This window comes from Oryctolagus cuniculus, chromosome 1 (genome assembly GCF_051225735.1).
Source record: "Oryctolagus cuniculus isolate XC-2025 breed Fujian yellow rabbit chromosome 1, ASM5122573v1, whole genome shotgun sequence".
Lineage (NCBI taxonomy): Eukaryota > Metazoa > Chordata > Mammalia > Lagomorpha > Leporidae > Oryctolagus > Oryctolagus cuniculus.
In genome coordinates this window covers 104,145,977-104,173,346 of record NC_142867.1, presented here as the reverse complement: position 1 = coordinate 104,173,346, position 27,370 = coordinate 104,145,977, and the positions used below count along the sequence as shown (strand labels likewise).

Here is a 27,370-nt window from a genome sequence, read left to right as displayed (position 1 = left end):
CGCTTGTCGGAGAGCTCAGACTCTTGTGCGGAAGATGGCTGAGCTCGGAGAGGCGGACGAAGCGGAGCTGCAGCGCTTGGTGGCAGCGGAACAGCAAAAGGCACAGTTCACTGCACAGGTGCGGGGACAGGGGCTGGATCTGGAGAGTGGAGAGAGGGGGATGAAGCACAGGCTCCGGACGCCCGCAGAGCTCTGTACACTGGCGGCCGAGTGAGGCCGCCGGGTGTTGGATTCCGGCTGCGCCCCGTAACCCTCACAAAGAAAACGAATCGTGGCCCTCCTGCTCAACGCACGGCAGTGCTCAGGTGCCCGCTAAGCAAGTGCAGCCCTGGGGAAAAGAGGTGTAGAGTAGAAAGGTTTGGGAGGCGCAAGAGCATGAGAGCATCACCAGCCGGCGACCTGTCTGAGCGGGAATTGGGAAGATGTGGGTTTCAGTCCCGCCGTTGCCTCGTGCCGCTAAACCACACACCCAACCACTGTGGGTTTTGCCGGGTTGAGGGTCATAATCAATAATGTACTTGAAAACTATAAAGCACGAGAACATTAGTGGGAAAGGTGGGCTTTGAAGTAGTCTTGTAGACAGACTGTCGGTTGAGAACAAAGATTTTGGAACCCTTGAGGCAGCCTCAAGGGTCCGCGTGGTTCTTGCGGGCGGCATGACCTTGGGGCAGTTACCTAGCTACGCCTCCTGAATGGAGGTAGTGATAGCCATCTTTTGGGACTTGAAAGTGACTTGACAACTCAGCCTCCCAAATAACAATCTCTCCTATATGGTAACCTCCTCCCTTTGGGGGAGGGGGGGTGGAGGAGAGACACGTGGAGATTGAGCAGAAACAATGGTTGTTAAGTCTTTGGGTCATGATCGATCAGGTAGTTGCATACGCTTTTGTGGTTTGCTTTTGTGGTTTACGTGCGTTGTTCTGGGGAGTGGATCCAAAACCTTCATCAGATTCTCAAATGTATCCCAAGATCCCAGAAAGGTTAAAGAACTACCCTCCTGGGAATAGGTTCGAATGATTTGAGTGGTTTAAGGCAGTGAACTGTCTTGCGTTTGCATTGGTGCTAGCTGCTTTTGGAAATATAAAGTTACTGGTCCTACATGAGAATTTACAGTCAGTATAGAAATGAAGATCTGGACCATACTGGTGACAAATTTGAAAGCAAAGACAGAGGAGAGCCCAATGGGACGGTCTTGTTTGCTGATTCAAAGAACTGTTTTGTCAGGTGATGGAAAATGAAAAATAGGAAACTGGACAGTTAGACCTACCTGCATATTCCAATGGTTATTATTTTTTCTTCTTAGGTGCATCACTTCATGGAGCTTTGTTGGGATAAATGTGTGGAGAAGCCAGGGAATCGTCTAGACTCTCGCACTGAAAACTGTCTGTCTAGCTGCGTGGACCGCTTCATTGACACTACTCTTGCCATCACTGGTCGGTTTGCCCAGATTGTACAGAAAGGAGGGCAGTAAGCTACCCCAAGAAAATGACAGAAGCAGCGAAAAGACTTGTTATTACGCAGATTGAAGAACCAGAGGGAAAAGTCATCATCCCATTGGCAGGTCATCATCATCAGTCTGTTGGTGCTTTTAAAAAGTAAAAGATCAAATGTTGAAAAACTGAAATTTTATTTATTTGGAATTCAGAGATTCCAGGTTATATCACATGAACTATTCAATAAATATGAATTCTCCAACTTTTTTTTAATGTCATCTTAGGATTAAATATATAGAGATCTCTGATCGGCAGTAATCACTAGAAATGAATGTGTACCAAGGCAGCAGTGCAAATGGGAGATTATAAATTTTGAAAAACCACCCAAAGCCATAGTTAAGGGGTTAGAAGAACCATCAAAGCCTTCACCTAAGGCACAGAAGAGAATTTGGCATTGAGAACAGTGAAGAACAGAAAACAGCTTTATTGCTTATACATGACCAAAAAGGTAAACATGACCCCAAAAAAACAGGCATGATGTGTGTTCCTTGGGAAAGGAGATAAACCTACTAGTATGGGAAGGGAAGACCAAGGTCCAAATAAAACTAGCTTCTTGGAGATGCCTTGTTCTACTGGCCCACTTTCCTGAGTCTGTGCTTAGAATCAGTAATACTCTTAGAAGCACATACAAAATGCTAAAAAAAATTACATGGCTAAAAACTTCCAAAAAAGATTTCATTTGCTCTAAGAACAAACGGTTGCTTTAGGTTAAGAGGTAGTAAGTAGACTCTTCTTCCCCCATTATTTCTCCATTAATCCCAAAGATAGAAATACATACCATGGATCATTGATAATTAAGTACCAAAGTATTAATATTTCAAATAAATATACCAGAAGGTAGCACCAGCTCATAATCGGGATACAAGGATGGGGCACATCTGGCCAAAGATGTATTTTAAGACCAAGCACTTTATTAGATATCTGTTTTGTAAAGAGAACAAATTTAGTAGTGAGGACTATAAATATCACCTCATGGAATGCTGTCATAGTTGTATTCTATTGCTGGTGTCTTTAAACAGTCATGCTACCATGAAGTAACTCTGTATTTCATAGGGAAAGTGAGGCCAGGTAGGTTAACTTACCTGCTCTAGAACTTAGAACAAGTTAGTGGCAGAACCAAGACCAAGAGTGAGTGTAGAAGCTTTTTACTTAGCCCATTAAGTGACAACCAGAAAAAAAAAAAAAACCAATGACAGTGTATGTCACTTGATCATTTCTCCTTTAACGAAACAATTCCACTTGTGTTCTGCCAGCCTTCTTTCAGGGATAGTTTGGTTAAAGAATAACGTAGTAGGGGTCACAGTACAGCAAATGGAAATCATGTGGCCTCTGGTGCTTTAAAGGCAAACTGGGAGGAAATGGTAGTGTCCCTGAGAAGCCTGTTTCATTTTGGAAATGATTCAACTTAGTTTCAGGGAAAATCTAAAGTTCAGTAATAAATTTAGAAATGAACAAGGAAGACAACATTTAGGTGGCAGTTGCTGCCCTGAATCCTGTTCAGCTGACAGAAAAATCTTAGTCCCTTCTAGAAAATGCAGTCTATGATTGTTACCATGAAGGGAAAAGGTACATTGTTAGGTCAGTTTTCTCATTAAATAAACTGGACCATCCATACTCGTGGGGTCAAAATATAGAAGGATCAAAGCACCTGGGGTGAAAACAGGTCAGCTGTGAAACCTGCGATACAAACAAAGCAAAATACTACCCACCACTGGTTCCATTCCACCTCTTGTTCTCAGCCGTTCATATCCCCAAAGTCAACATTCTAACTGGTGTATACAGGTCATTGTTGGATTCAGCTTTCTGGGCCCTTTAGTTTGGGATATATGTACTATACACTATATGTGATTAATTGCAAAAAAATAATCTCTTCCAGAAACCTTTTAACAATACCAGCGTCCCTATTTTCAAGAAAAGGGGATCAAGTTTTAACAGGCTAAAATAAAAAAGGAGGAGGCTGTCAGAACACATACAGATGGCACAAAACAGCTGTGACCCCCTGTACTGAATGAGTCACTGGCAAAACCCCAAGATGTTAAGAGCTGCACGTATCCAGTCTCACTTGGGAAGAGTATTTCTTTCCCATTTAGTCATCCTCTGAGCTCTCAGCAGATCTCTCATCTGTAGCCACTTTCCAATTTGTGCGTTTGTTTGTCCTCTGCTGTATTTCATTGTTAGCTACAGGGATGTGGACTTTATCTCCCCTTTTCCTTTTGGTTTTCTTAGTGTCTCTTTCCTCACTTTCTTCAGAACTACTAGATGCTGAGTCATCTGACTGGGAAGTGTCATTTTCTGCCTCTAATAAAGCAGATTTTTTGAGCGACTTTTTCCTGGACTTCTTCTTGCGCTTATGTGGCTGTTTCCTCTTCTTGGTACTGGAAGCCCCAGCTTCTTCTGAGAACTCACTTGATGAATCTGCTGTTACATCTGTGGCTTCCTTTTTGCTTTTCTTCTGTTTTTTGTGTGACTTTTTTTTCTGCTTCTTTTTGTGGGATTTCTTTGACTTCTTGTGTTTGCGGGATTCGTGGGTTGATGATTTTACTTGGGGAGATGCTTTTTTCCCATTGGTAATATCTTGGTGATCACTACTAATAAAAAAATAAAAATGTATATTTTAATATTCTGCATTATAGATAGGAAATTTAGGCTAGCACTTGAGGTTTAATCAAAATTGTGCCATAGCATTGCTCTGAGACTTATCTTTTATTCTCTTATTTGTGTTTCCTCATCTTCAAAAGGAAGATAACAATCCTAATCTGCCATACTAAGTTACTGTATGGAATGAACAATAATCCCCTTATCCACAGTTTTCACTTTCAGTGGTTTCAGTTAGCTGTGGTCAAACGCAGTCCAAAAATATTAAGTGGGAAGTTCCAGAAGTATTCTAACAATGCATAAGTTTCCAATTACATGCCATTCTGAGTAGCAAGATGAACTACCACACTGTCTGGATCCAGTCCACACAACTCCAACCATTCCTTTGTCCAGTATATCTTCACTACACTACCCAACCATTAAGTGTTCTGTAGCCTTCTGGGTTAACAGATGGATTGTCCAGGATTAGCAGTAAAAGCAGTAAATGGCCTCAAAGTGCAACAAGAGTTACATTGGTGACCACATATACCAAAGAAAAGTTAAAGTGCTTTTTTTTTTTTTGACAGTAAGAGTTAGACAGAGAGACAGAGAAAGGTCTTCCTTTTTCTGTTGGTTCACACCCCAATGGCCACTACGGCCGGTGCACTGCACCAATCCAAAGCCAGGAGCCAGGTGCTTCTCCTGGTCTCCCATGCGGGTGTAGGGCCCAAGGACCTGGGCCATCCTCCACTGCACTCGCGGGCCACAGCAGAGAGCTGGACTGGAAGAGGAGCAACAGGGACAGAATCCGGCGCCCCAACCAGGACTAGAACCCGGGGTGCCGGCACCGCAGGCAGAGGATTAGCCTAGTGAGCCGCGGTGCCGGCCATAAAGTGCTTTCTTTAAGTGAAAGGTAAAAAGTAATCATAGGGGGGCCAGCACTGTGGCACAGCGGGTAAAGCCTCTGCCTGCAGTGCAGGCATCCCATGTGGGTGCAGATTCGTGTCCTGGCTGCTCTACTTCTGATCCAGCTCTCCGCTGTGGCCTGGGAAAGCAGAAGATGGCCTAAGTCCTTGGGCCCCTGCACTCACGTGGAGACCCAGAGGAAGCGCCTGGCTCCCGGTTGCACATCGGCACAGCTCCGGCCATTGCAGCCAACTGGAGAGTGAACCAGCAGATGGAAGACCTCTCTCTCTGCCTCTCCTCTCTGTGTAACTCTGACTTTCAAATAAATAAATCTTTTTAAAAAATTAATCATAGGTCTGTATGTGTAGGAAAAAGCAGCCTATAAAGTTCAGTACTATCCAGTTTCAGGTATCCACTGGTAGTTTTGGAAAGTAGCACCCACAGAGAAGGAGATAAAAACCAAAATGGGGGGCAAGTGTTTGCCTGGTGACTAGGAAGCTGGGTTGGGATGCCTGCATCACTAGCTCTAAGTCCTGGCTCCACTCCCAGTTCAGGCTTCCTGCTAATGCACACCCTGTGAGTTAGGAGGTAATTGCTAAAGTAGTTGGATCCCTGCCACGCACACAAGACACCCAGACAAGATCCCAGATCGTGGCTTCAGCATGTCCCAGCCAGGGCCATGTAGTTATTTACAGAGTGAACCAGCAGATGGATGTTCTCCATCTGTCTAATCTTTGTCTCTCAAATAAAGAAATTTTTAAAAAAAATTTATAGACATGCCAAACATCAATTAGGGAAAAGAACAATAAGAATCATCTCCCAACTAAATCACCTGTTGTTTCTATAGCTCCATGTTCAATGGCAAATATTATATCCTTTCTAAAACTTAGGTCAGTTTACAATACAGACTGTACTAATCAGTTTTTCTCAGTAAGCCTATTTGCCTTACCTGTCTGTTTCAAATTCTTCAGGGTATAACTCTTTATAACCACTGTGACCCCATCTGTAAGATGACACATTACATGTATTGTTAAACAACATATATTTCTGCAAATTAAAATTAGATTTTGGAGTGCCTGTATGCATACACACATACCTACAGAGCAAAGAAAATAGATAACAGTGGAACTAAACCAACCTAGTTCAAACACAGCTTCATTTTCTTTACTGTTGTCGCTCCCCGTCTTCATGGAGGAACGACACAGGACTCTGCGCTGTTCTTTTGTCTGCTCGGTTCTTTTGCTGCTGGTTCTTCCCGGGTTGGCTGCCGTCCCTTCCACCTCCGTGGAAGGGCGGTTCCCCCTGGCCACTTTCCCCACTTCCGCGGGGGAGCGGCACACCGCCAGCCGGCTCTCTCGGGGGCTGCACAGGTGTTCCTTCAGATAGATGTTCCCCTTAGATGTTCCTCGTGCATGTTGTCTCTCTCCTCCTTTATAGTCCTCTTCCACCAATCCCAATTCTGCTACCCACACGCCGAGTACGCTGCTCTCCTCCAATCAGGAGCAGGTCCTACAGTTTATTGGTTGAACTGGAGGCAGCTGTGTAGAAGCTGCTTCTCCCTTCTCAGCGCCATATTGTGGGAGAGCAGATGCATAGAATAAGTCTTAATTCCAGTAACTTAGTCTAGTCCGGGTTGCTCCCCACAACTGTATGATGCTATCATTCAAAGAATTCCTCTGGGGCCCAGCGCTGTGGCGCAGCAAATTAACACCCTGGCCTGAAGTGCCGGCATCCCATATGGGCGCCAGTTCAAGTCCCGGCTGCTCCACTTCCCATCCGGCTCTATGATATGGCCTGGAGAAGCAGTACAAGATGGCCCAAGTCCTTGGGCCCCTGCACCTACATGGGAGACCCGGAAGAAGCTCCTGGCTTTGGATTAGCGCAGCTCTGGCCATTGCGGCCAGTTGGGGAGTGAACCAGCGGATGGAAGACCTCTCTCTCACACTCTCTGCCTCTCCTCTCTCTGTGTAACTCTGACTTTCAAATAAATAAATAAATCTTAAAAAAACAACAACAACAAAAAAAAAACAGAATTCCTCTGTCCATTGATAAGAGAACTTCCATTCTCTTCCCTAAGAAACAATAAAGAACTCTTTTTAAGATTTTACTCTTAAGTTGTGAGCACTCTTCCAAAAATACTTCATAATATAATGTTAAAATTCACTCTTAAAGTGTAATGCCTCGGGGCCAGCACAGTGGCGCAGAGGGTTAACACCCTGGCATGAGGCACCAGCACCCCATATGGGTGCCGGTTCAAGACCTGGCTGTTCCACTTCCAGTCCAGCTCTCTGCTATGGCCTGGGAAGGCAGTGGATGATGGCCCAAGTCCTTGGGCCCCTGCACCCGCTTAGGAGACCTGGAGAAGGCTCCTGGCTCCTAGCTTCAGATTGGCGCAGCTCTGGCCATTGTGGGGAGTGAACCATCAGATGGAAGATACCTCTCTCTCTCTCTCTCTCTTTCTCACTCTCTCTCTCTCTGCCTCTCTTCTCTCTGTGTAACTCTGATTTTCAAATGAATAAATCTTAAAAAAAAAAAAAAAAGGTATAATGCCTCTCGCCCATGACAACCATTAATCTACTTTCTGTGTGGATTTGCTTATTCTGAACATATCACATAAATACAATCATATAGTACGTGGTCTTTAAGTCTGGCTTCTTATACTTAGCATCTTTTCAAGGTTCATCCATATTGCAGCATGTCCATCAATAATTCATTCCTTTTACCACCAAATAATCCATTAAATAGATATTCCACATTTTGTTTATTCATCAGACATGTGTGTTTCCACTTTTTGGCCATTATGAATAATCCTGCTCTGAACACTTGTGTCTAAGTTTTTGTTAGGGTGGTTATTTTTTTTTAAGATTTATTTTTATTTATTTGAAAGACAGAACTACAGAGAGAAGTAGAGACAGAGGGAGAGAGGTCTTCCATCTGATGGTTCACTCCCCAGATGGCTGCAACGGCAGGAGCTGCGCCGATCCGAAGCCAGGAGCCAGGAGCTTCCTCTGGGTCTCCCACGTGAATGCAGGGGCCCGGGGACTTGGGCCATTTTCTACTGCTTTCCCAGGCCATAGCAGAGATGGGAAGAGGAGCAGCTGGGACTAGAACCAATGCCCATATGAGATGCCAGCACTTTAGGCCAGGGCGTAAACCCGCTGCACAACAGCACCGGGCCCGACAATTTAATTTTTGACAAGTACATGTTTTCAAGGCAAATATAATTCGTGGTCACAGGAATTTAGTTACAAACCTGTCTGGCATGTTAGCTTCATAATCATATAACTTCTTGTTCCAGGATTTAGCCTTAAGAAAATCATCTTCCAGTGTCCCAGAAATTTCATTCTTTGGCTTCCAATAATCTCTTTGACTTTCTTCATCAAAGCCATCACTACGCATCCGGCTATAAGAGAAAGCAGAATGTTTAGATTTAGATTTAGATTTGAAAGCAATTTGTGAGGGAACTTTAAAGAACATCATACACAAAACCCATAGAACAGGGGCCGGTGCTGTGGCATACACAAAACCCTTAACAGTGCCGGCATCCCTTATGGGTGCTAGTTCAAATCCCAGCTGTTCCACTTCCGATCTAGCTCTCTGTGATGGCCTGGGAAAGCAGTAGAAGATGGCCCAAGTGCTTGGGCCTCTGCACCCACATGGGAGACCGGAAGAAACTCTTGGCACCTGGCTTCAGATTGGCACAGCTCCAACTGTTGTGGCTAATTGGGGAGTGAACCAGCGGATGGAAGACCTCTCTCTTTCTCTCTGCCTCTCCTGCTCTCTCTGTGTAACTCTTTTTTTTTTTTTTTTAAGATTTATTCATTTATTTGAAAGTCAAGAGTTACACAGGGAGAGAGAGAAAGAAAGAGGTCTTCCATCTTCCATTTATTTATATAAATAAATATTAAAAAAAATTTCAAAGAACAAGCTGAGGTGAGAACAAAATAACCTGATACTTACTATTAAAAAAAAACAAACCAACAACTTGTAACAGACATTATTTCTTCCTGTCTATACATTTGTAAAGTCCAATGGAAAAAAATCGGACCGCTACTACTCATCCTAATGTAGGGTACAGATGAAATCAGTTCTGGATTATGTCATACTGTGACTCACTCACTGGTTCTCAACTGGAAGAGAATACAAGGAGGGAAACAGCACAGTCACCACTGGGAACACCGCATACTACCCTAGAGATTCTGAAATACACCTCCCTTTCCAACAAACCAGCAACTAACAGTAGCGAGGTCACTGAAATGGGAACAAGGCCTTACCAGTCTACTAACCTGACAGTAAGTCAGTTAATCAGTTACCAAAATGTTTAAAGGCCTCCTATATTCTGGGCACTGTTCTAATACAAATGTAATAGCTAATGAGATGCTCAAAATCCCTGCCCCTAAAGAGACTGTCTTATGTTTTAAAGATTTATTTACTTTTTATTTGTCAAATAAAGAAACAATTACTAAAATTATGTATTCACCATGAAAGACATTAATAAGAGTCTACTCTAGAAGAGCAGTCACTGAGCCAGTATTGTGGCACAGTGGATTAAGCTGCCGCCTGCAACACCAGCATCCCGTGTGAGTGCTGGTTCAAGTCTCGGCTGCACCATTTCCAATCCAGCTCCCTGCTAATATACCTGGGAAACAGTGGAAGATGGCCCAAGTACTTGGGTCCCTGATATCCACATGGGAGACCCAGATGGAGTTCCTGGCTCCTGGCTTTGGCTTGGGCCAGGTTATTGTGGCCATACAGGGAGTGAACTGGCAGATCGAAGATCTCTTTTTCTCCTTTCACTCTGCCTTTCAAACAAATAAATCTTTAAAAAAAACAAAAAAGCAATCATTTTGTTTCTGAAAATGTCAGTTAAATAACCAATACAAAATAAATCATCTGTAGTACTTCTAAATTCTCAAAGGACCACCTTCAAAAAGAAAAATAGGGTGGGTATTGTGGCACAGTGGATTAAGGTGCTGCTTGGAATGCCTGCATTCCATTACTGGAGTGGCAGTTCAAGTCATGCTACTCTACTTCCAATCCAGCTTCCTGTATTAGTGCAACCTGGAAAGCAGCAGATGGTGGCTCAAGTGCTTGAGCCCCTGCCACCCACATGGGAGACCTGGATGGAGTTCCAGGCTCCTGGCTTCAGCCCAGCCCAGACCTGGCTGTTGAGGGCATTAAAGAGGTAAATGAGCAAATGGAAGATTCTCTCTCTCTCCTACCCGCCATCCCCCCTTGCCTTGCAGTTGCTTTGCCTTTCAAGTAGATGAAATGAAAGAAAGAAAAAATACTTGAAAGGTATTTATGTTGAGACTGCTTTGTTTATGTATACCCTAAATACGGGTCTGAAGCCATTCACACAGCCAATGATATATTAAATCTATACATCCTGCAGACAAACATACGCTCCTTAAATATCTCACTATTAACCAATTATTTCCTTGGATGGCTTTAGAAATCAGGATTATTACTTGATACTCATTACTTGATACATCTACTTTCCTACATTTAAAGGCAGAGGAGGGCCAAGAGATATTTCCAATTACATGAAAATTCCTGTACCTCCACAGTAAGAGATGGCCAAGCCTGCATAATATTTCACATTCACATTCAAAATTATTAAGGATATGTAAAAGGCTGTAAACCTGGCAGTAAGTCCATGGAGTAAAGAAACAGCTGAAAGAATGAAAGACTAATTTCTTAGAAAAAAGGAATGACTCATCAGTTAAGTGACTGTAAGAGTCTAACAAAATTTTAAGTTATAAGCTGTTAGGCAAAATCAGAATACACAGAACTCTGGGCATTTTCACCTGTTCAAGTCAGAATTTTTAAATTCTCCATTGCAGATCAAGTACAATGATTGGAGTCATATATATCGTAGTCATTATCTCTTTTTGTTTGGGTCTAAATGAATGAAACCAGGAAGGCTTAAGGACTCACAGAACAGAATTCATCTATCCTTAATATACCAAAATTTTATTTTTAAAAAGTGGACAATTCTGAAAAAGATGAGCTTTATTTTGGTTCTCAGAGGTGCAACTTCACCTTGAACTGCTGGGCAACATTCTCCTTTTGGTCCCCTGGTAAGCATCTTCCATCTGTTTCTCTAGTTCTCTTATTTTCCACATATCTGATTCCTCCTGAATCTAGATTAAAAAAAAAAAAAAAAGAAACAAAATAAACTATTAAAACTTGAATTCACATTACAAAAAGTAATTGAAAATATAGTCTGGACTAATTTTGGGGTTACAGACTAGGCTATGACCAGGGACCAAGAAAACAAATTATGGTTTCGGTGGGAAGTGTTAAACAATCCAACCAAGTAAATCTCAAATATGTAGATTTCTATGCCAATAAAACTTTTCAACATCTGCATAGACACACTTGCCACCTTATCAATGATAATCCTACAAGTTTTTAAAACACAATATGATTTTAATTGTATCTTCTCAAATGAACCTCAAGCAATCACAGGAAGAAAGTAAAGCAATACCATTATTACGTTTTTACTGACAAGAAACAAAAGCTCAGAGATTCTGAAGTCACAAAATTAATTTAAGGACAGGTCTTTAAACACTCTAAGTCTCTTTTCACATTATAATTTTTGTTAAAACCAACCTAAAACAAACAACATGGTTGCTACAGAATTTCCTGAAAAACAGTCTACTGTTGCGCAAAGAACAACACATTTATTTCTGAGTTCTCCTGCATAACTGTATTAAACCTGTGCTAGATTTGCCTTTTTTAGCTACTACTTTCAAATCTAACCTTACAAGTAGTAGTGATTAACACAAATGAACAGGCAGTTTTAAGAGTTCAGCCGGGGCCGGCGCCGGGGCTCACTTGGTTAATCCTCCACCTGAGGTGCCAGCATCCCATATGGGCGCCGGGTTCTAGCCCCAGTTGCTCCTCTTCCAGTCCAGCTCTCTGCTGTGGCCTGGGAGTGCAGTGGAGGATGGCCCAAGTGCTTAGGCCCCTGCAACCGCATGGGAGACCAGGAAGAAACACTTGGCTCCTGGCTTCGGATCGGGGCAGCACTGGCCGTAGCGGCCATTTGGGGAGTGAACCAAAGGAAGGAAGACCTTTCTCTCTGTCTCTCTCACTGTCTATAACTATACCTGTCAAATAAAAAAAAAATTAAAAAAAAAAAAAAAAAGAGTTCAGCTTTCACCTACAATCTTCACCTCAGATGATTAAGACGGTAATTTTATTTATGATCAAACCAATAGTAGTACAGTTCACTGTCAAAATCTAAACACGGTGTCTTCACCTGCTTTTCATTACACATGCTCTTCTAAATGGCTACATCTATTCTCATGACCTATATCCTCTACCCAGCAGTAATCTATCCAACCTCAACTTTTCTCCTTTCCTTCAACTCTGAATTTTTTTGTTTGGACATCCTATAAATCTCTATCAACATGTTCAAAACCAAACTCATTACCATCCTCATCACATTGTTTTTTGTTCTTCTTGTTCCCTATCCCATCAGATGATCATCATCTACCCAGGCACACAAACATGGTTTCATCTAATCAGTCACCAAATTTTTTAGATTCTATCTCCTAAATTTCCCATCCTTATTGCCACTACTTTCATGCAAACCCTATCATCTTTCACCTGGAATTTTGTAATAGCCTCCTAATTGGTCTCCCTTACTGTTTCTCCTCATCTACTCTATTCCCTACCCTGTAAAATAATCGTCTTTCTAAAATACAAATATTGGGGCTGACATCAGGTTAAGTCACTGCCTGCAACACTGGCATCCCATATGAGCTCTGGTTCGAATCCTGGGTGATCTACTTCTGTTCTAGTTCCCTGCTGAGAAAGCAGCAGAAGATGGCCCAAGTGCTTGGGCCCCTGCCACTCACATGGGAGACCAGCCTGGCCCCGTGGAAGCCATTCGGACCATTTGGAGAATAAACCAGAGGATGGAAGATCTCTCTTTTCCCCTCTAATTATGCCTTTCAAATAAATAAATCTAAAAAAAAATAAAACACAAATATGATGTTGCCACATACTGCTTAAGAACATTTATGTCCTCTTTATTGCCTACAGGAAAAGTCAAATCTTCAAGCATCACAATCTAACTGTAATTCACCTCTTGGGCCTTATCTTCCGCCACTAATACCTAACTCTCCCTACTTTCTGGATGGAGAGAATTTCTTGGCATGCCACATTCTTTACTGTTGCCATATTTAGTGCTTGATACTCTCTGCCTGGAATGAACCTCAATATTTGATAAACTAATATCCATCCATGAAGAAACAGTTCAAGTATTAGCAGCTTGGGGTAGGCATTTGGCATGCCTGGTTTGAGTCCTGACTCTACTACTTTTTTTGTTTTGTTTTGTTTTAAAGATTTATTTATTTATTTGAAAGGCAGAGTTACACAGAGAGAGAAGGAGAAGCAGAGAGAGAGAGAGGTCTTCCATCCATGGATGCATTCCCCAATGCACAGGCCACAGTGGCTGGAGCTGCACCAATCCAAAGCCAGGAGCCAGGAGTTTCTTCTCAGTCTCCCACGTGGGTGCAGGGGCCCAAGGACTTAGGCCATCTTCTACTGCCCTCCCAGGAAACAGCAGAGAGCTGGATCCAAAGTGGAGCAGCCGAGACTTGAACCGGCACCTATATGGGATGCGGGCACTGCAGGTGGCGTCTCTACCCGCTATGCCACAGCGCTGGCCCTCTCCTCTGCTTCTGATCCAGCTGTCTGCTAATGGACACTCTGGGAGGCAGCAGGTGAGGGCCAAAGCACATGGAGACCTGGACTGAGTTTCAGGCTCCTGGCTTCAGCCTGGCCCAATCCAGGCTGTTGCAGGCATTTGGGGAGTGAACACGTGGATGGAAGAACTCATTATTTATCTCTATGCCTTAAGATAATAATAATAACTTTTTAAATATCAGCAGCTCGTGGTTGGCACTATGGCACAAGTTAATCTTCTACCTGTAGTGCCGGCATCCCATATGGGTGCCAATTCTAGTCCCGGCTGTTCCTCTTCCAATCCAGCTTTCTGCTATGGCCTGGGAAAGCAGTAGAAGATGGCTCAAGAACTAGGGCCCCTGTACCCGCAAGGGAGACTTGGAAGAAGGTCCTGGCTCCTGGCTTCAGATTGGCTCAGCTCCAGCCATTGTGGCCATTTGGGGAGTGAACCAGTGGATGGAAGACCTCTCTTTGTCTCTCCTCACTGTCTGTAATTGTACCTCTCAAGTAAATAAAGTCTTTAAAAAAAAATCCACAGCTCAAATCACCCACCTTGTGAAAGCGTCTCATGTTCTTTCTTTTTTCTTACTTAGAGGCAGAAACACAAGCAGACAAAAAGAGAGCTCCAGGGTGGATGCTGTGGTACAATGAGTTAGGCTGCTGGTTAGCACACCACAATCCATAATCAGAGTGCTAGATCAAGTCTCAGCACCTCCAATTCTAATCCAGCTTCTTTTAAGAAAAAAAAATTTATTTATTTGAAAAGCAGAAAAAGAGAAAGAAGGAGAAACAGAGAGGTAGAGAGAGCTATCATTTGCTGGTTCACACCCCAAATGGCCGTAGTGGCCGAACTGAACCAACCCGAAGCCAGAAGCCAGGAGCCTGCTTTCCCAGGTACATTAGCAGGGAGCTGGATCGGAAGTAAAGCAGTTGGGACGAGAACCATTATCCATAGCCACAACACCGGTCCCCTGATCTTTTTTTTTTTTTTTTTTTTTTTTTTTTTTTTTTTGACAGGCAGAGTTAGACAGTGAGAGAGAGAGAGAGAGAAAGGTCTTCCTTCCGTTGGTTCACCCCCCAAATGGCTGCTACAGCCGGCACGCTGCGCCGATCTGAAGCCAGAAGCTTCCTCCTGGTCTCCCATGCAGGTGCAGGGCCCAAGCACTTGGGCTATCCTCCACTGCCCTCCCAGGCCACAGCAGAGAGCTGGACTGGAAGAGGAGCAACCAGGACAGAACCCGGTGCCCCAACCGGGACTAGAACCCGGGGTGCCGGCGCTGCAGGCAGAGGATTAGCCAAGTGAGCCGTGGCAGCCACCAAGGTCCCCTGATCTAACTTCTTGCTAATGCATCCAAGGAGGCAGCAGATGATGGCCCCTCCATGCAGTGGGAAATTCAGATGGAGTTCCTGGCTGTTGTAGGCATCTGAGGAGTAAAACAGATAGAAGATATCAGTGTGTGTGTGTCTGTCGCCCTTTCAAATAGATGAAAATTTAAGAGAGAGAGAGAGAGCACGAGCGAGAGCGCGCTAGTAGTTCATTCTCCAAATGCCTTCAATTGCCAGAGCTGGGTCAGGTTGAAGCCGAGAGCTGGGAACACAGTCCAGGTCACCCATGAGGGGACAGAACCGATTAGTTGAGCCATTGTCACTGCCTCCCAGGGTCTGCATCGGCACAAAGCTGGAGTCAAGAGCTGCAGTTAGACACTGAACCCAGATACTCTAATGTGGGTCGTAGGTATCTCAACAGCTAGGCTATATGCTTGCTCCCTGTGCAATCTTTTCTAATTCTCCAACACAGATTTCCTTATTCCTTCCTTGGTACTCTAAAGTACTTTGCAGCTATCTCTACTATATAACATTTATGAAACTATTTTTATCTATTTAAGTAGATAATAAATTGTTCATTCACTTTGGACTCCTCAACTGTATTAAAACAATCCTTGTCACACTGTATGATCTCAATAAGTGTTGAGGAATGACTGGGTTGTACCTCCCACCTTATTGTGAGCATCTGTGTGCCGGATGACATTCCTCAGGAGGACTTTTCCCAAAGGAACCCGGGACATTCTTCAATCTGAAATGAGTCAATAGAAAACACTTAGTAAGTATTTCCTTTACCTTACTACCATTGCTTTTATTAAATTTCATAAAAAAGCATGAGGTAAAGCAAAAAACATTGGACTAGAAGTCAGAGGAATAGTTTTTCCTTTACCATTAAAGGGGGGAATAGCCTGTAATGTAAGGATGAAAGAAGATAACATACATTAAAGTTCTTTGAACAAGACTGCACAAAATTAAGCACCTTTTATTTAATCCTCATAATAACTCTATTTTATATTAGGCAAATACAGTCATCCTTCAATAATCATGGAAACTGGTTCTGGAACCATCACCACCCCCAACCCCCCACCCATAGACACCAAAACCCATGTATGCTCAAATCCCTTATGCAAGGATACTTCAAAAAGCTCATGGAAAATTGAATTAAAAGGTATGTCTACTTTGGTAGAAAAAGTATTTGAAATCAATATAGTTTTTTTTACAATATACATTCTTCATGAACTCTTTAAAGAACCCCTCATATGCATGGATTTCTCTCTCTTTTTTTTTTTTTTTTTTGGCAACAAAGTAAACTTACCTTTTAATTCCATTTTCCACTAACTTTCTGAAGTACTTTCATATAAAATGGCACAGTACTTGCACATAACCTATGACATCTCCTGTAGGCTTTAGAGCATCTCTAGATTTCTTCTAATACCTAATACAACATAAACGCCATGGAAATCATTATCATGCTATACTGTTTAGGGAATAATGAGAATAAAAGTCAGTACAGACAATTTTCCCCCCCAAATATTTTCATCCTGCTGTTCCTTGAATCCGAGAATGCAGAAACCGGTACCAAAGGCCAAATGTATAATATCTCCATTCTTATCTTCTAGATGAAGCTCCCTTCAAGTTCTAACTTGCCTCATGCAAACGACTATATATCAATGTCCAGATCAGATGTCAAATCTGGAACCCCAAAGTTTGCAATGAAGTAACACCCAGATTCGATAGCGTCAGAAACTACCCGTCTACAATTACAGAAACTGATGCCTTTCAGGCATGAAATGCAAGATGACCGAAATTTCTCCACTCGGGGCATCGTCATTCCTATTTTGTACAGAAGTTTCCGAAAACTAGATTAACAAGAATATTCACGTGTGTGGTCACCAGGGGTTTTGTGCGACCACCCCAACGCTCACTCACCCCTCGATCCTGAGGTAATCAGGCATCTTGTTAGTGTGAGACGAAGAACCACTCCATTACAAGATCTCCATCGACCCAGGAAGCCAAGGAGTCAGGGCTCAAAGGCAGCTCTGCAGCTTCACCCGAGTCCTTCGTGAAAACGGAGCCTTCCCACCGGTTACTCTGCCCTCACCCGTGGCCCAGGCCACGGCTGCCTCGCCCCAGCCCAGCCCGACAGGCAGATGTTTCTCCTGGCTGAGGCCGGAGGCTGCGCCGGCGCGGAACCCGGACCGCCCGGTTGACCGGGGCATCGCCCGCTGACGCTCCGCTGGAACGGACACCGGGGGTTGGGTTTCACTCCCCAGGAAAGAAGGGGGACGTTTTGGAGTGGTACGACCTTCCGTTGGGCCCCAGGAAGTGTCTACGGTGCCTGACGGGGCCTTTGGGGTTTCCAGGTAGAAGACAGAGAAAACACCCCCATCTTTGTCACCGGGATCCCTGTCCCCCAGCGGCCTTGGAGCTCCCGGTGACTCTCCCTATAAACTCCCTCCCCACACAAATACACACAAACACACCCATACCGTGCGCCGCAGCCTCGCGTGGCGGGGGTGGGGGGGAGGAGGCGGTCTGGGAGAAAAAGGAGGGGGCTTCCCTTTCAGGCCGGAAGCCGTGCTTGGGAGAAATTCTTCCCACCAACGGGAGCGGCGGCGACTCCCGCTGGGGAATTTCCTGGGCAGTCTAGGGGCCGACCCCTGCAGAAGGGAAGCAGGCCCTTTCTTGGAAGTCAAGTGAGTCCGGCTCAGCTAAAAAGTAAGCCGGACCTCAGAAGGGGAGATTCCGGAACTAGATGTAAACACTTTCCGCCTGGAGCTTCCCGGACCCAATTAGGTGTTGTACCCAGTCCGGTTACCCGGGAAACAAGTGTCGCGATTTGGGAACCGAGAAGAGGTGGGTTTGCGGACCTTAGGAATGATTGCCCGTTAATTGCATTTCCTATTTAGTCTAACACTAAGATAGTACTGGAAGACTCTAAACCTCTTGGGCTCTTTTCAGGGATGTTGTGGGACACCTCTCTGACGGGAGGGTGGGGGGTGGGCGGGGCGAGGAGGGTCATCCCAAGACCTAGAGGAGTTACTCATAGGTCATCCAAGTGTTCCAGCTTCTCCGTAAAGTGGTTCTCACAATGACCCAAAGGAGAGAAGTATTCCTTCTTTAAGAGAAGAAAAAGAAGAAGAAGAAAAAAAACACCTGAGGCACTTTCGTACATTAATTACTGGAAGTCACACTGCTTGTAGGAGAGAGCTGAGATTGGAACCCGGGCCTTCTCTATCCACTAAAGGACTGAAATTCTGTGGTACTCACCCCTACACAATTCTGGCGATTTCACGTTTGAGGATGCACCATTCAGCCAATACTCAGGGTGTAGGAACAAGGCGATCACCAAGAAATCCAGACTTAAAGTGACTGCTTTGTTCCCTTGGGGTTTTTGACGGTCCAAGTGGAGGTAAGGCCCTATCTGAGAGGACAACTGGAGCACTTTGTAAAGGCTACTAACCAATGACAGAATAAGGAAAACATTTGGGGCTTGCCTGTTAAGTTGCTGTCTGCGATGCCGGCATCCCATATGAACACTGGTTAGAGTTCAGTCCCGGCTGTGGCACTTCCTATCCAGCTCAGACCCAGATAGAGTTCCAGGCTCCTGCCTTCTGTCTGGCCCAGACCGGGCTATTGGGGCCATTTGGGGAGTGAACCAGTTGATAGATCTCTCAGCTGCCTTTCAAATAAAATAAATTACAAAACAAAACACGGGGCCAGCACTGTGCCTAGCATCTTAAAGCCCCAGCCTGCAGCGGGCACGGGTTTGAGTCCTGGCTGCTTCACTTCCAATCCAGCTCCTTTGCTAATGTACCTGGGAAAGCAGATGACTCTGCACCCACGTGGGAGACCCCAAAGAAGCTCCAGGCTCCTGGCTTCAGATGTGCTCAGCTCCGGCATTTGTGGCCATTTGGGGGAGTGAACAAGTGGATGGAAGACCTCTCTAACTCTTAAATAAGTCTTTAAAAAAAAATACGTAGGGCCATTGCTGTGGCGTAGCGGGTTAAAGCCCTGGCCTGAAGTGCCAGCATCCCATATGGGCGCTGGTTCTAGTCCGCGCTGCTCCTCTTCCAATCCAGCTCTGCTGTGGCCTGGGAAAGTCCTTGGGCCCCTACACCTGTGTGGGAGATCTGGAAGAAGCTCCTGGCTCCCGGCTTCTGATCAGCGCAGCTCCAGCCATTGCAGCCATCTAGGGAGTGAACCAGCAGATGGAAGACCTATATCCCTCTATAGCTCTCTCTGTAACTCTTTCAAATAAATAAATCCTTTAAAAATAAACAAATAGGTAAAAAATAAAGTGTTGATAATACACTGTTTTAAAACAGGTGGAAAGGAAAGCTGATGGTTTCTTAAAAACAATTTTTAACGAGGAAGAGGAAAATAATCAAATTACACAGACTTTTTGTCCCTTAAGTCATTGTCTTTCCACAGGCTTGAGAGGCCTCTCTTGCCATCAATCATGACATCATCAGAGGGTCTGCTCACCCAGCTTACACAATTCTGGAACCTTCTTGATGATCTTGCTGAAAGTGATCCTGAGCGCTATAATAAATTCATCCAACAGGAGCTGCGGGAGGGGCAGCGGCTGTGTGCTGGACCAGAACCAAAGCTCTGTCTACAAACCAGGATTCTGGTATGTAAAGTTAGTGCCAGGGATGAGGAAGTCTTGAGTAAAATGGTTGGAATAATAGGAGAATACTTTACCCATTAGCTGTAGCTACTTCAATGCAAGGACATTTGAAGGAAATCATCTCTCTAAATAAAAAATGAAACATAATGTGGAATATTTTGCTGAAGAGTAAGAATTGGAAATTCATTCATGATATATTTTGGACATCATTCATGAAGTATTTTGGACGTCTCAAAATTAGATACTTTTTCCTGCTAGAATAAAAAGAAAAGGTAATAGAGTGACTTAGTAGAGAATCATGGAGTTGGGTGCTTTTTCAGATAAAGGAATTATTTGGTTGGCAAGGTAGGAAATGGTAAAATAGGGACAAATGCACCTGGAACAACTGCTTGGGTCAGTTCTCCCTGAGGACCACTTCCTCTAGGAGCAGCAGTTGAGTTCCTGATGAAAAGTCAGCAGCTTTGGGGAATCAGGTAGCTATAATTTATCACAGTTTTAAAATGTGGAATGACTAAAATCCCTCTTCTGAGTTGCTTTTAGGATACTGTCTTTAAATTTAAAAAAAAAAAAACTAAGTTTTGACATATGCAAAATTATCTGCTTTCTAGAAACCAAAAGAAAAATTACTTTTTATCAATCTATGTCAGTGGGAAAGGATCCCAGCTCCCCAGTCAACCACTCATCCAGTACCACTACGTCTTGGCCGACCAGAAGATGTCTCTGAAACATCAGGTACAATGAATTAAGGAAGAAAAGGCACATTTAAAATATTTTATTGCAAATAAGCATTTCAGGTAAAATATTTTATTTCATGGAAATATGATGACAAATTAGTGCACCTTTATGCAAATTTAATATTGTTCATTTTTTCTAATATGAACTATTTTAACCCATATAAAAATGCCAATGAATCCCTTTATTAGACTTCTGTATATAGCACCATTGTGATTACCTCTGAAAAATACAGAAATAGAATTTATATTCCAGTTTTATCAGGAATATGGTTTAATCTACTCCCTGATACTAATACCATTAGTGAAACAAGTTACCTTCATTTCAAACCCTCTGAATACAGATGCTTATACAGTCATCGATGTTGCCTACAATCCTGATGTTCTCCAGGCAGCAGAAAAGGACCAAGTGAAAAAAGATGAGTTCATAAGGATGGCCATGAAATGCATTGAGGAGCAATTCCAGTTCACACTCTCACATTCTTACCATGTTACCAAATTTACAATAAAAGGAAGCATTCAAAGAATGAAACAAAGTTTGATGGGAATCCAAACTGATTCCACAAATTTAAAAGACAAAAAGAGAATGGGTAAGTTGGTGAATGTGAATGGAAAGAATTTTTTTTGCAATGTAAAGATTAGATATTAGAAAACTGAATCTTTGGCTTAAGATTTCTTTTGCCTTAAGATTTCCAAACTAATGTAACTGCAGCTTTATCTGCTATCTCAACTAATATATCTTACAGCTCATAGTCTGAAAATATTTTGTGATTTTTATATTCCCCTTTTCTTTATGAAGAACTCACTCTTGAACAGCTAAGAAGCAGTACTGCGGGCAATCCAGATCACTTTCCTCAACTTTTACTGCCAAAAACACAAGTTTCAGGCAAAGCAGGATGTCTGATAGAAGAGATTTCTAGTACTGAAATCCAGGAGGCAATGAAGATACCAGCCTATGATTTAAAAATCGTGAAGGATCAGAATGAGAAGCCTCTGAAAATAGAATTGAAAGTTGAATTACCGGGTATTAACTCAGTCTCTGTCTGTGACCTTAGTGTTTCTGAGGTAAGTTCAGTAGATAATATAGCGGCCCTGTGGTATCTACAGAGAATTGTTTCCAAGAGCCTCCATGGGTACAAAAATCCTCAAATGCTTAAGTCTTTAATATAAGACAGCATAGGGTTTACATGTAATGTACACACACCTCCAGGAGATTCCTTGTTAATGCCTAGTGCAATGTAAGTGCTATGTAAATAGCTGTTACACTATAAATCTTGTACATTTCAAGGTCTAGGTGAAGGAGCAGCTCTCACCAGGGCGGAAAAACAGAAATAGTCAAACCATGCAATGAATCCTAAAGCTACCAATTCAGAGATGACATATCACATCTATTCACATTCTACTGCCCAAAATTAATTGTAAGGCCAAGTCCTCTATCTATAGGAACTGGAGAGGAGCTGGCATTTTGGTGCATTAGGTTAAGCTTACGTGTGCAACACAGGCATCCCTTATTACAGTGCTGGTTCAAGTCTTGGCTACTGTTTGATATGGGTCCGACTGCTGCAGCCATCTGGGGAGTGAACCAGCAGATGGAAGCTCTGTCTCTCCTTGTCACTTTGCCTTTCAAATAAATAGTATATGTTTACAGGCAGTCAAGAAGTTGCATAGTAGAGATGTATAATCTTGCAGAAAAAGCAAGTAGTTGGGAACAATCTTGCAGCCTACGATAGTCCACCCTTTTGGTCACATATACTTGCTTCTTTCCCAACACCTCCAATCTCAGTATCGAACTCCAAAAGTAGAGGATTTTCCCACCATAATCTGTATCCTGTTCCTTTTGTGTCATGGACCTAACATTCAAAGACAAGTTATCTACTCCTCCAAGCTCAAACACCATAAGATGTGAATGGAGAGTTTAACCCTAATTAAGTCTCACTTCACACATGGAAACATGAAGCACACTGTAGTTACTGGTGCACACAATCCTGACATCCTAAAAGCCAGACATACCAAGGGCTCCTTTCCCAGAAGGAGAGGATATTCTTGCTTAGTCCCTTGATTCCTGGCTAAGTTTCACTGTTTCCCATGACATTTGGCCCCATTCCTTTGTTTGTCTTACTTTTCCACTATCTGCCTTGGCCATATCTGTGGAGTATTGGAAAATATGCCACTCCTAGGTGCTAAGCAGCTTTCCCAGCTGGTTTCCTACTTGTGGAATGCTACAGTCAAAGGATGTTTTCAATTTGGAAGTCAATTTTAGTTCAGGGTGGCTGGCAGCATTTTGTCTCCAGTCAGCACCACATCCGTTCTTTTTTAGACACCCATATTTCAAGACTTGCCTCTTTAGACTTAAATGAAACATAAGAATCTACTGAAGTATAGGAAGTTTTAACAAAGTGGAATAAAGACCTTTAGAATGTCTTAATGAGCTTTGTGGACAAAAATTTAGTTTTATCCTTTACTGGTTGAAAATAAAAATTCCATTTTTCAGCCATCAAGTCTTTGAATGTGTGGATTCTTGTATACCATTGCAATTCTACTTGCAAAGGGGGCAGTTCTTTTTTCTGTAATCCTTGTGAAATGTAGTCAACAGAACCAAAATATGTTACCATCATTCTATTTCCTACTTTATCCAAAGCCACTGGTGAACTTAGGTACACTGTCTTCAAAATTATTGACAGCTTCATTCAGGGCTTTATCACTATGAACCATGGATCACCATCTTTCTAAGCTGCAGTAAGATTCCTATTTTCTGTTTAAACCCAAAGTCAATATCACATAATTTAGTATGGCAACATTGTATTTCTGGTATTATATTAACATGCGATATATTGAACATCAATTAAAAATAACCTCAAAATTTCAGAGATTGGGGGTTGTCATTTTGGCGTAGCAAGTAAAGTCATGGCCGTGACGCCAGCATCCTGTGTGACTGCTCCTTTGTGTCCTGGCTGTTCCACTTCTGATCCAACTCCTTGCTATTGGCCTGGAAAAAGCAGCAGCAGATGGCCCAAGTGTTTTGGCCCCTTTTCCCTTCCCGTCACGATCTGTGGAGTTAACCAGCAGATGGAAGATCTCTCTGTCTCTATCTCTCCTTCTCTGTAACTCTTTCAAATAAATAAATCTTAATTTTTCATGGATTAACAGTAAATTTATTATTCATTCCAAGACTCATGGCAGTAAATGGGATCATCTAATGGGAAGGGAATAACCCAGAAACAAATTTTAACCAGGAAATATTTTTCAAATTTTCATCTTAAAAGAACTCTTGGTTTCTTCTTAGGATGATTTGTTGATTGAGGTCTCCGAGAAGTACAAATTACATCTGAATCTTCCAGAAGCTATTGATACTGACATGACTACAGCAAAGTTTATCAAAGAGCAATCTACATTAATCATCACAATGCCACTGGTATAAAACAAAAGCATCATGTTTTGAGTGTTCTCTACTAACCATGTGAATTAGAGGAACTTTATTATGGGCAGAGGTAGTGGTTTATCTTAAATACTATTTTCTAAGCATTCCTTTAAATGGAATGAAATTTTCTCTTCAGCTGTTACATCTATTTTTTAACTCACTTTTTCTTAAATAAACTTGGCATCAACCACAAATGATTAAAAACAATGTAGTCATGATGTACTCATTTTAAAGATATTTCTACTGATCTTGAGTAATGTAAATACTATTCAGGAGAATTCTGATTCTTTCCAAGTAACATGTTGGAACAACTGCTTTACTGCTTGGAGAAAAAAAGTTAAAACCATAGTAAATTTTCCCAGACAGTGCAAGAAATTTATTACTAGGATGAACTGCAGCAGTTAAAAGTTTCCTCCTGTAATAAACATGCAGGGCCAAATATAACATTCAAATCCATGCTTCTATGAATCTTTGTAGTGTGATTAAACAGCTCTGCCATGAGCCCAAGCTACCCCTACAGAACTTTTGAAATAACTTATTGTCAGACCAGAGTTGTGGTGTACTGATCAAGCTGCCACCTGTGAACTGGCATCCCATATGAGTCCTACCTTCTCCACTCCCAATCCAGCTCCCTACTAAAGCACCTGGGAAAGAAGTGGAAAATGGCCAAAGAGCTTAGGCCCCTGCACCCATGTGGAAGACTCTGGCATCAGTTTAGCCCAGCACTGGCCGTTGTGGCCATTTGGGGAATGAATTAGGGATGGAAGATCTCTCTCTGTGTAACTCTGCCTTTCAAATAAATCTTTAAAAACAAAAACTAAACAATATTGTCTGTGGATCACATACACTGTGGTAACAGTAACTGGATGTTACTGCATGTTGTAAACAAAATATACCCATCTCTAATTTAAGGGAAAAAAATGACATTGAGGGGGCTGGTGCTGTGGCGTAGCAGGTAGAGCTGCTGCCTGCAGTGCCAGCATCCCAAATGGGTGCCAGTTCAAGTTCCAGCTGCTCCACTTCTGATCCAGTTCTCTGCTGTAGCTTGGGAAGGCAGTACAAAATAGACCGAGTCCTTGGGGCCCTGCACCTACGTAGGAGACCCAGGAGCTCCTGACTCCAGATCAGCTCAGCTCCGGCTGTTGCAGCCATTTGGGGTGTGAACCAGTGAATGGAAGATCTCTCTTTCTCTCTTTCTCTCTGCCTTTCAAATAAATAAATCTTAAAAAACAAACAAACAAACAAACCTGAAACTGAGACAAGTTACTTTTGTCCTAAAGAAATAATAGGGGCCAGCACTGTGATATAGTAGGTTAAGCCCCCACCTGCAACACCAGCATCCTTCATGGCCACTGGTTTGAGTCCTGGCTGCTCCACTTCTGATCCAGCTCCCTGGTAATGCTCTGGGAAAGCAGTGGAAGACAGCCTAAGTATTTGGGCCTCTGTACACATGTGGGAAACCTGGAAGAAACTCCTGGCTCCTAACAGGTCCAGCCTTGGACACTACAGCCATTTGGAGAGTGAACCAGCCAATGGAAGACTTTTCTCTGTCTCTCTCTCTTAACTCTGCCTTTCAAATAAATAAATAAATCTTTTAAAAAGTAATTACAATAATAAACTGTGGACTGGTTTAAATTTGAAATCTTACTTGAGAGGTTTTTGTCCCCCCTGTAATTAGAAATAATTTGAGATGGAAATTATCCTTTATTTAGAAACCAGATTTTAGGCCGGCGCCGCGGCTCACTAGGCTAATCCTCCACCTTGCGGCGCTGGCACACCGGGTTCTAGTCCTGGTCGGGGCGCCAGATTCTGTCCTGGTTGCCCCTCTTCCAGGCCAGCTCTCTGCTGTGGCCAGGGAGTGCAGTGGAGGATGGCCCAAGTGCTTGGGTCCTGCACCCCATGGGAGACCAGGATAAGTACCTGGCTCCTGCCATCGGATCAGCGCGGTGCACCGGCCGCAGCGCTGGCCGCGGCGGCCATTGGAGGGTGAACCAATGGCAAATGAAGACCTTTCTGTCTCTCTCTCACTGTCCACTCTGCCTGTCCAAAAAAAAAAAAAAAAAAAAGAAACCAGATTTTTTTGGCACCTGCATTGTGTAGTGGGTAAAACTGCCACTGACATGCTGGCATCCCATATAAGTGCTGGTTTGGGTCCTGGCTGCTCCCCTTCCAATCCAGCTCTCTGCTAATAGCCTGGGAGAAGCAGCGGAAGATGGCCCAAGTGCTTGGGCCCCTGTACCTGATGGGAGACCCAATGAAGCTCCTAGCTCCATCCTGGCTTAGCACTGGACATGTGGCCATCTGGGGAGCGAGCCAGCAGATGGAAGATCTCTTGTTCTATGTAACTCTGCCTTTAAAATAAAATAAATTTATTTTAAAAAAAGATTTATTTATTGAGATGCAGAGTTATAGACAGAGGGCGAGACAGAGCCTTCATCTGTTGGCTCACTCCCCAAATGGCTGCAACAGCCAGAGCTGAGCTGATCCAAAGCCAGGAGCCAGGAACTTCTGGGTCTCCCATATGGGTGCAGGAACCCAAGCACTTCGGCCATCCTTCACTGCTTTCCCAAGCCATAACCAGAGAGCTGGAATGGAAGAGGAGCACCTGGGACACAAACCAGTGCTCATATGGAATGCTGGCACCACAGGCAGCGGCTCAACTAACTATGCCACAGCACAGGCCCCAATAAATCTTTTATAAAAGGAAAAAACCTATTTTTCTACAGACTTAATGTTAGACAACTTATCAGAAGCAATCAGGGTTTCTCCATGTATTCCAGGACTTTTGCATTACTAGGTGATGAACTATTCCTTGGAACATGTTCCTATCCTCTCTCATATACTGGTTTACACTTTTGTAGGTCCTGCCTTGGGCTACCACAGTTTCACAATCACAAACCTCAGAACTGCAAGTAAATTAACCAACAGAGCCAGAGCACATTTTCCATCTTGGTAGTAAGTGCCAAAACCCAACACAGCGTACTTCAATAACTCCTTGAGCTTTAAGTATTAGATTATATTCCCCTAAACTCAGTCCATATTTTACCAATTATATATAAACTCAAATTCTGTTAGCATTAAGATCTTATATATACACAGCTATCCCTGCATCTTAATCATTTACTGGGTAAAATAATCACCAATGGATCAAAAAATTAGACCAGACACATTGGAAGCATAAAGTTTAATTTTTAAACAATCTTATTTGAACCAAAAATACTATCTTTCTTTCAATTCTGATAAGAGAAATAGACTGACTCTAAATTTCAATTATAGCTCAGATTAATTTTTTACTCAGAACAATTTTTATTAAAAAGCAATTGTTTTTATTTTTCTTTCAAGGGAACAATAGAGCCATAGCATTAGCAAAGAATGAACTATCCTGGAAGTTTCATATGTTTGAACCATGAGATTTGGCTCAGAGTGATGATGGTCCCTTGTAATAAGCTCGTTCCTTTTACATAATCTTCCGTTCAACCTAAACTATTTTCCTAATATTACTGCAAGGTAAATGTTTGTAGAATATGTGGAGTGTCACTTGTGCACCATGTAATAATGAACATTTAGAAGTAGACTCAACACTGAAATG

The 27,370-nt window shown here is 42.9% G+C and overlaps 3 protein-coding genes across 26 annotated transcripts; 2 read left to right on the top strand and 1 right to left on the bottom strand.

Annotated features, from left to right (window-relative positions):
- The first annotated feature begins 5 nt into the window (after positions 1-5).
- Positions 6-1,695, top strand: TIMM8B (translocase of inner mitochondrial membrane 8 homolog B). The gene is made up of 2 exons (XM_002708437.6): positions 6-118; positions 1,304-1,695. The coding sequence occupies exons 1-2, from the start codon at positions 35-37 to the stop codon at positions 1,469-1,471; spliced, it is 252 nt and encodes an 83-aa protein (XP_002708483.2). The 5' UTR covers positions 6-34; the 3' UTR covers positions 1,472-1,695.
- A 197-nt stretch (positions 1,696-1,892) lies between these two features.
- On the bottom strand, positions 1,893-17,626 carry NKAPD1 (NKAP domain containing 1). 20 transcript variants are annotated; one of them, XM_089333893.1, is made up of 8 exons: positions 17,489-17,624; positions 16,315-16,434; positions 15,674-15,750; positions 11,019-11,119; positions 9,613-9,792; positions 8,227-8,376; positions 5,923-5,976; positions 1,893-4,081 (listed from the first exon to the last, which is right to left on the bottom strand). In XM_089333893.1, exons 3-8 carry the CDS (start codon positions 15,740-15,742, stop codon positions 3,580-3,582), a joined length of 1,056 nt encoding a protein of 351 aa, XP_089190019.1. In that variant the 5' UTR covers positions 15,743-15,750; positions 16,315-16,434; positions 17,489-17,624; the 3' UTR covers positions 1,893-3,579. The 20 variants fall into 20 exon arrangements, with proteins under 20 accessions (XP_089190019.1, XP_089190041.1, XP_089190023.1 ...); XM_089333915.1 differs by having other exon boundaries at positions 15,667-15,750; positions 16,929-17,512; XM_089333897.1 differs by having other exon boundaries at positions 16,929-17,512.
- Positions 17,627-17,721: 95 nt separating this feature from the next.
- PIH1D2 (PIH1 domain containing 2) lies at positions 17,722-25,027 on the top strand. 5 transcript variants are annotated; one of them, XM_051819764.3, is made up of 6 exons: positions 17,722-17,855; positions 19,434-19,635; positions 20,241-20,364; positions 20,708-20,953; positions 21,163-21,428; positions 23,647-25,027. In XM_051819764.3, exons 2-6 carry the CDS (start codon positions 19,462-19,464, stop codon positions 23,779-23,781), a joined length of 945 nt encoding a protein of 314 aa, XP_051675724.3. In that variant the 5' UTR covers positions 17,722-17,855; positions 19,434-19,461; the 3' UTR covers positions 23,782-25,027. The 5 variants fall into 5 exon arrangements, with proteins under 5 accessions (XP_051675724.3, XP_051675732.2, XP_089190087.1 ...); XM_051819772.3 differs by lacking the exon at positions 23,647-25,027 and adding an exon at positions 23,230-23,503; XM_089333969.1 differs by having other exon boundaries at positions 17,782-17,855; positions 19,567-19,635; positions 23,647-23,985.
- Positions 25,028-27,370: the final 2,343 nt, after the last annotated feature.

Excerpts from the sequence above, each read along its gene's own strand:
- TIMM8B (XM_002708437.6), top strand. The coding sequence starts at position 35 with ATGGCTGAGCTCGGAGAGGCGGACGAAGCGGAGCTGCAGCGCTTGGTG. Across the intron at positions 119-1,303 it reads AGGCACAGTTCACTGCACAG|GTGCATCACTTCATGGAGCT; the intron begins GTGCGGGGACAG and ends TTTTCTTCTTAG.
- NKAPD1 (XM_051819712.3), bottom strand. The coding sequence starts at position 15,742 with ATGTCCCGGGTTCCTTTGGGAAAAGTCCTCCTGAGGAATGTCATCCGG. Across the intron at positions 11,120-15,673 it reads ACACAGATGCTCACAATAAG|ATTCAGGAGGAATCAGATAT; the intron begins GTGGGAGGTACA and ends TTTTTAATCTAG. Across the intron at positions 4,082-5,922 it reads GAAGAATTTGAAACAGACAG|TAGTGATCACCAAGATATTA; the intron begins GTAAGGCAAATA and ends TTTTTTTATTAG.
- PIH1D2 (XM_051819764.3), top strand. The coding sequence starts at position 19,462 with ATGACATCATCAGAGGGTCTGCTCACCCAGCTTACACAATTCTGGAAC. Across the intron at positions 20,954-21,162 it reads AAAAGACAAAAAGAGAATGG|AACTCACTCTTGAACAGCTA; the intron begins GTAAGTTGGTGA and ends TTCTTTATGAAG. Across the intron at positions 21,429-23,646 it reads GTGACCTTAGTGTTTCTGAG|GATGATTTGTTGATTGAGGT; the intron begins GTAAGTTCAGTA and ends GTTTCTTCTTAG.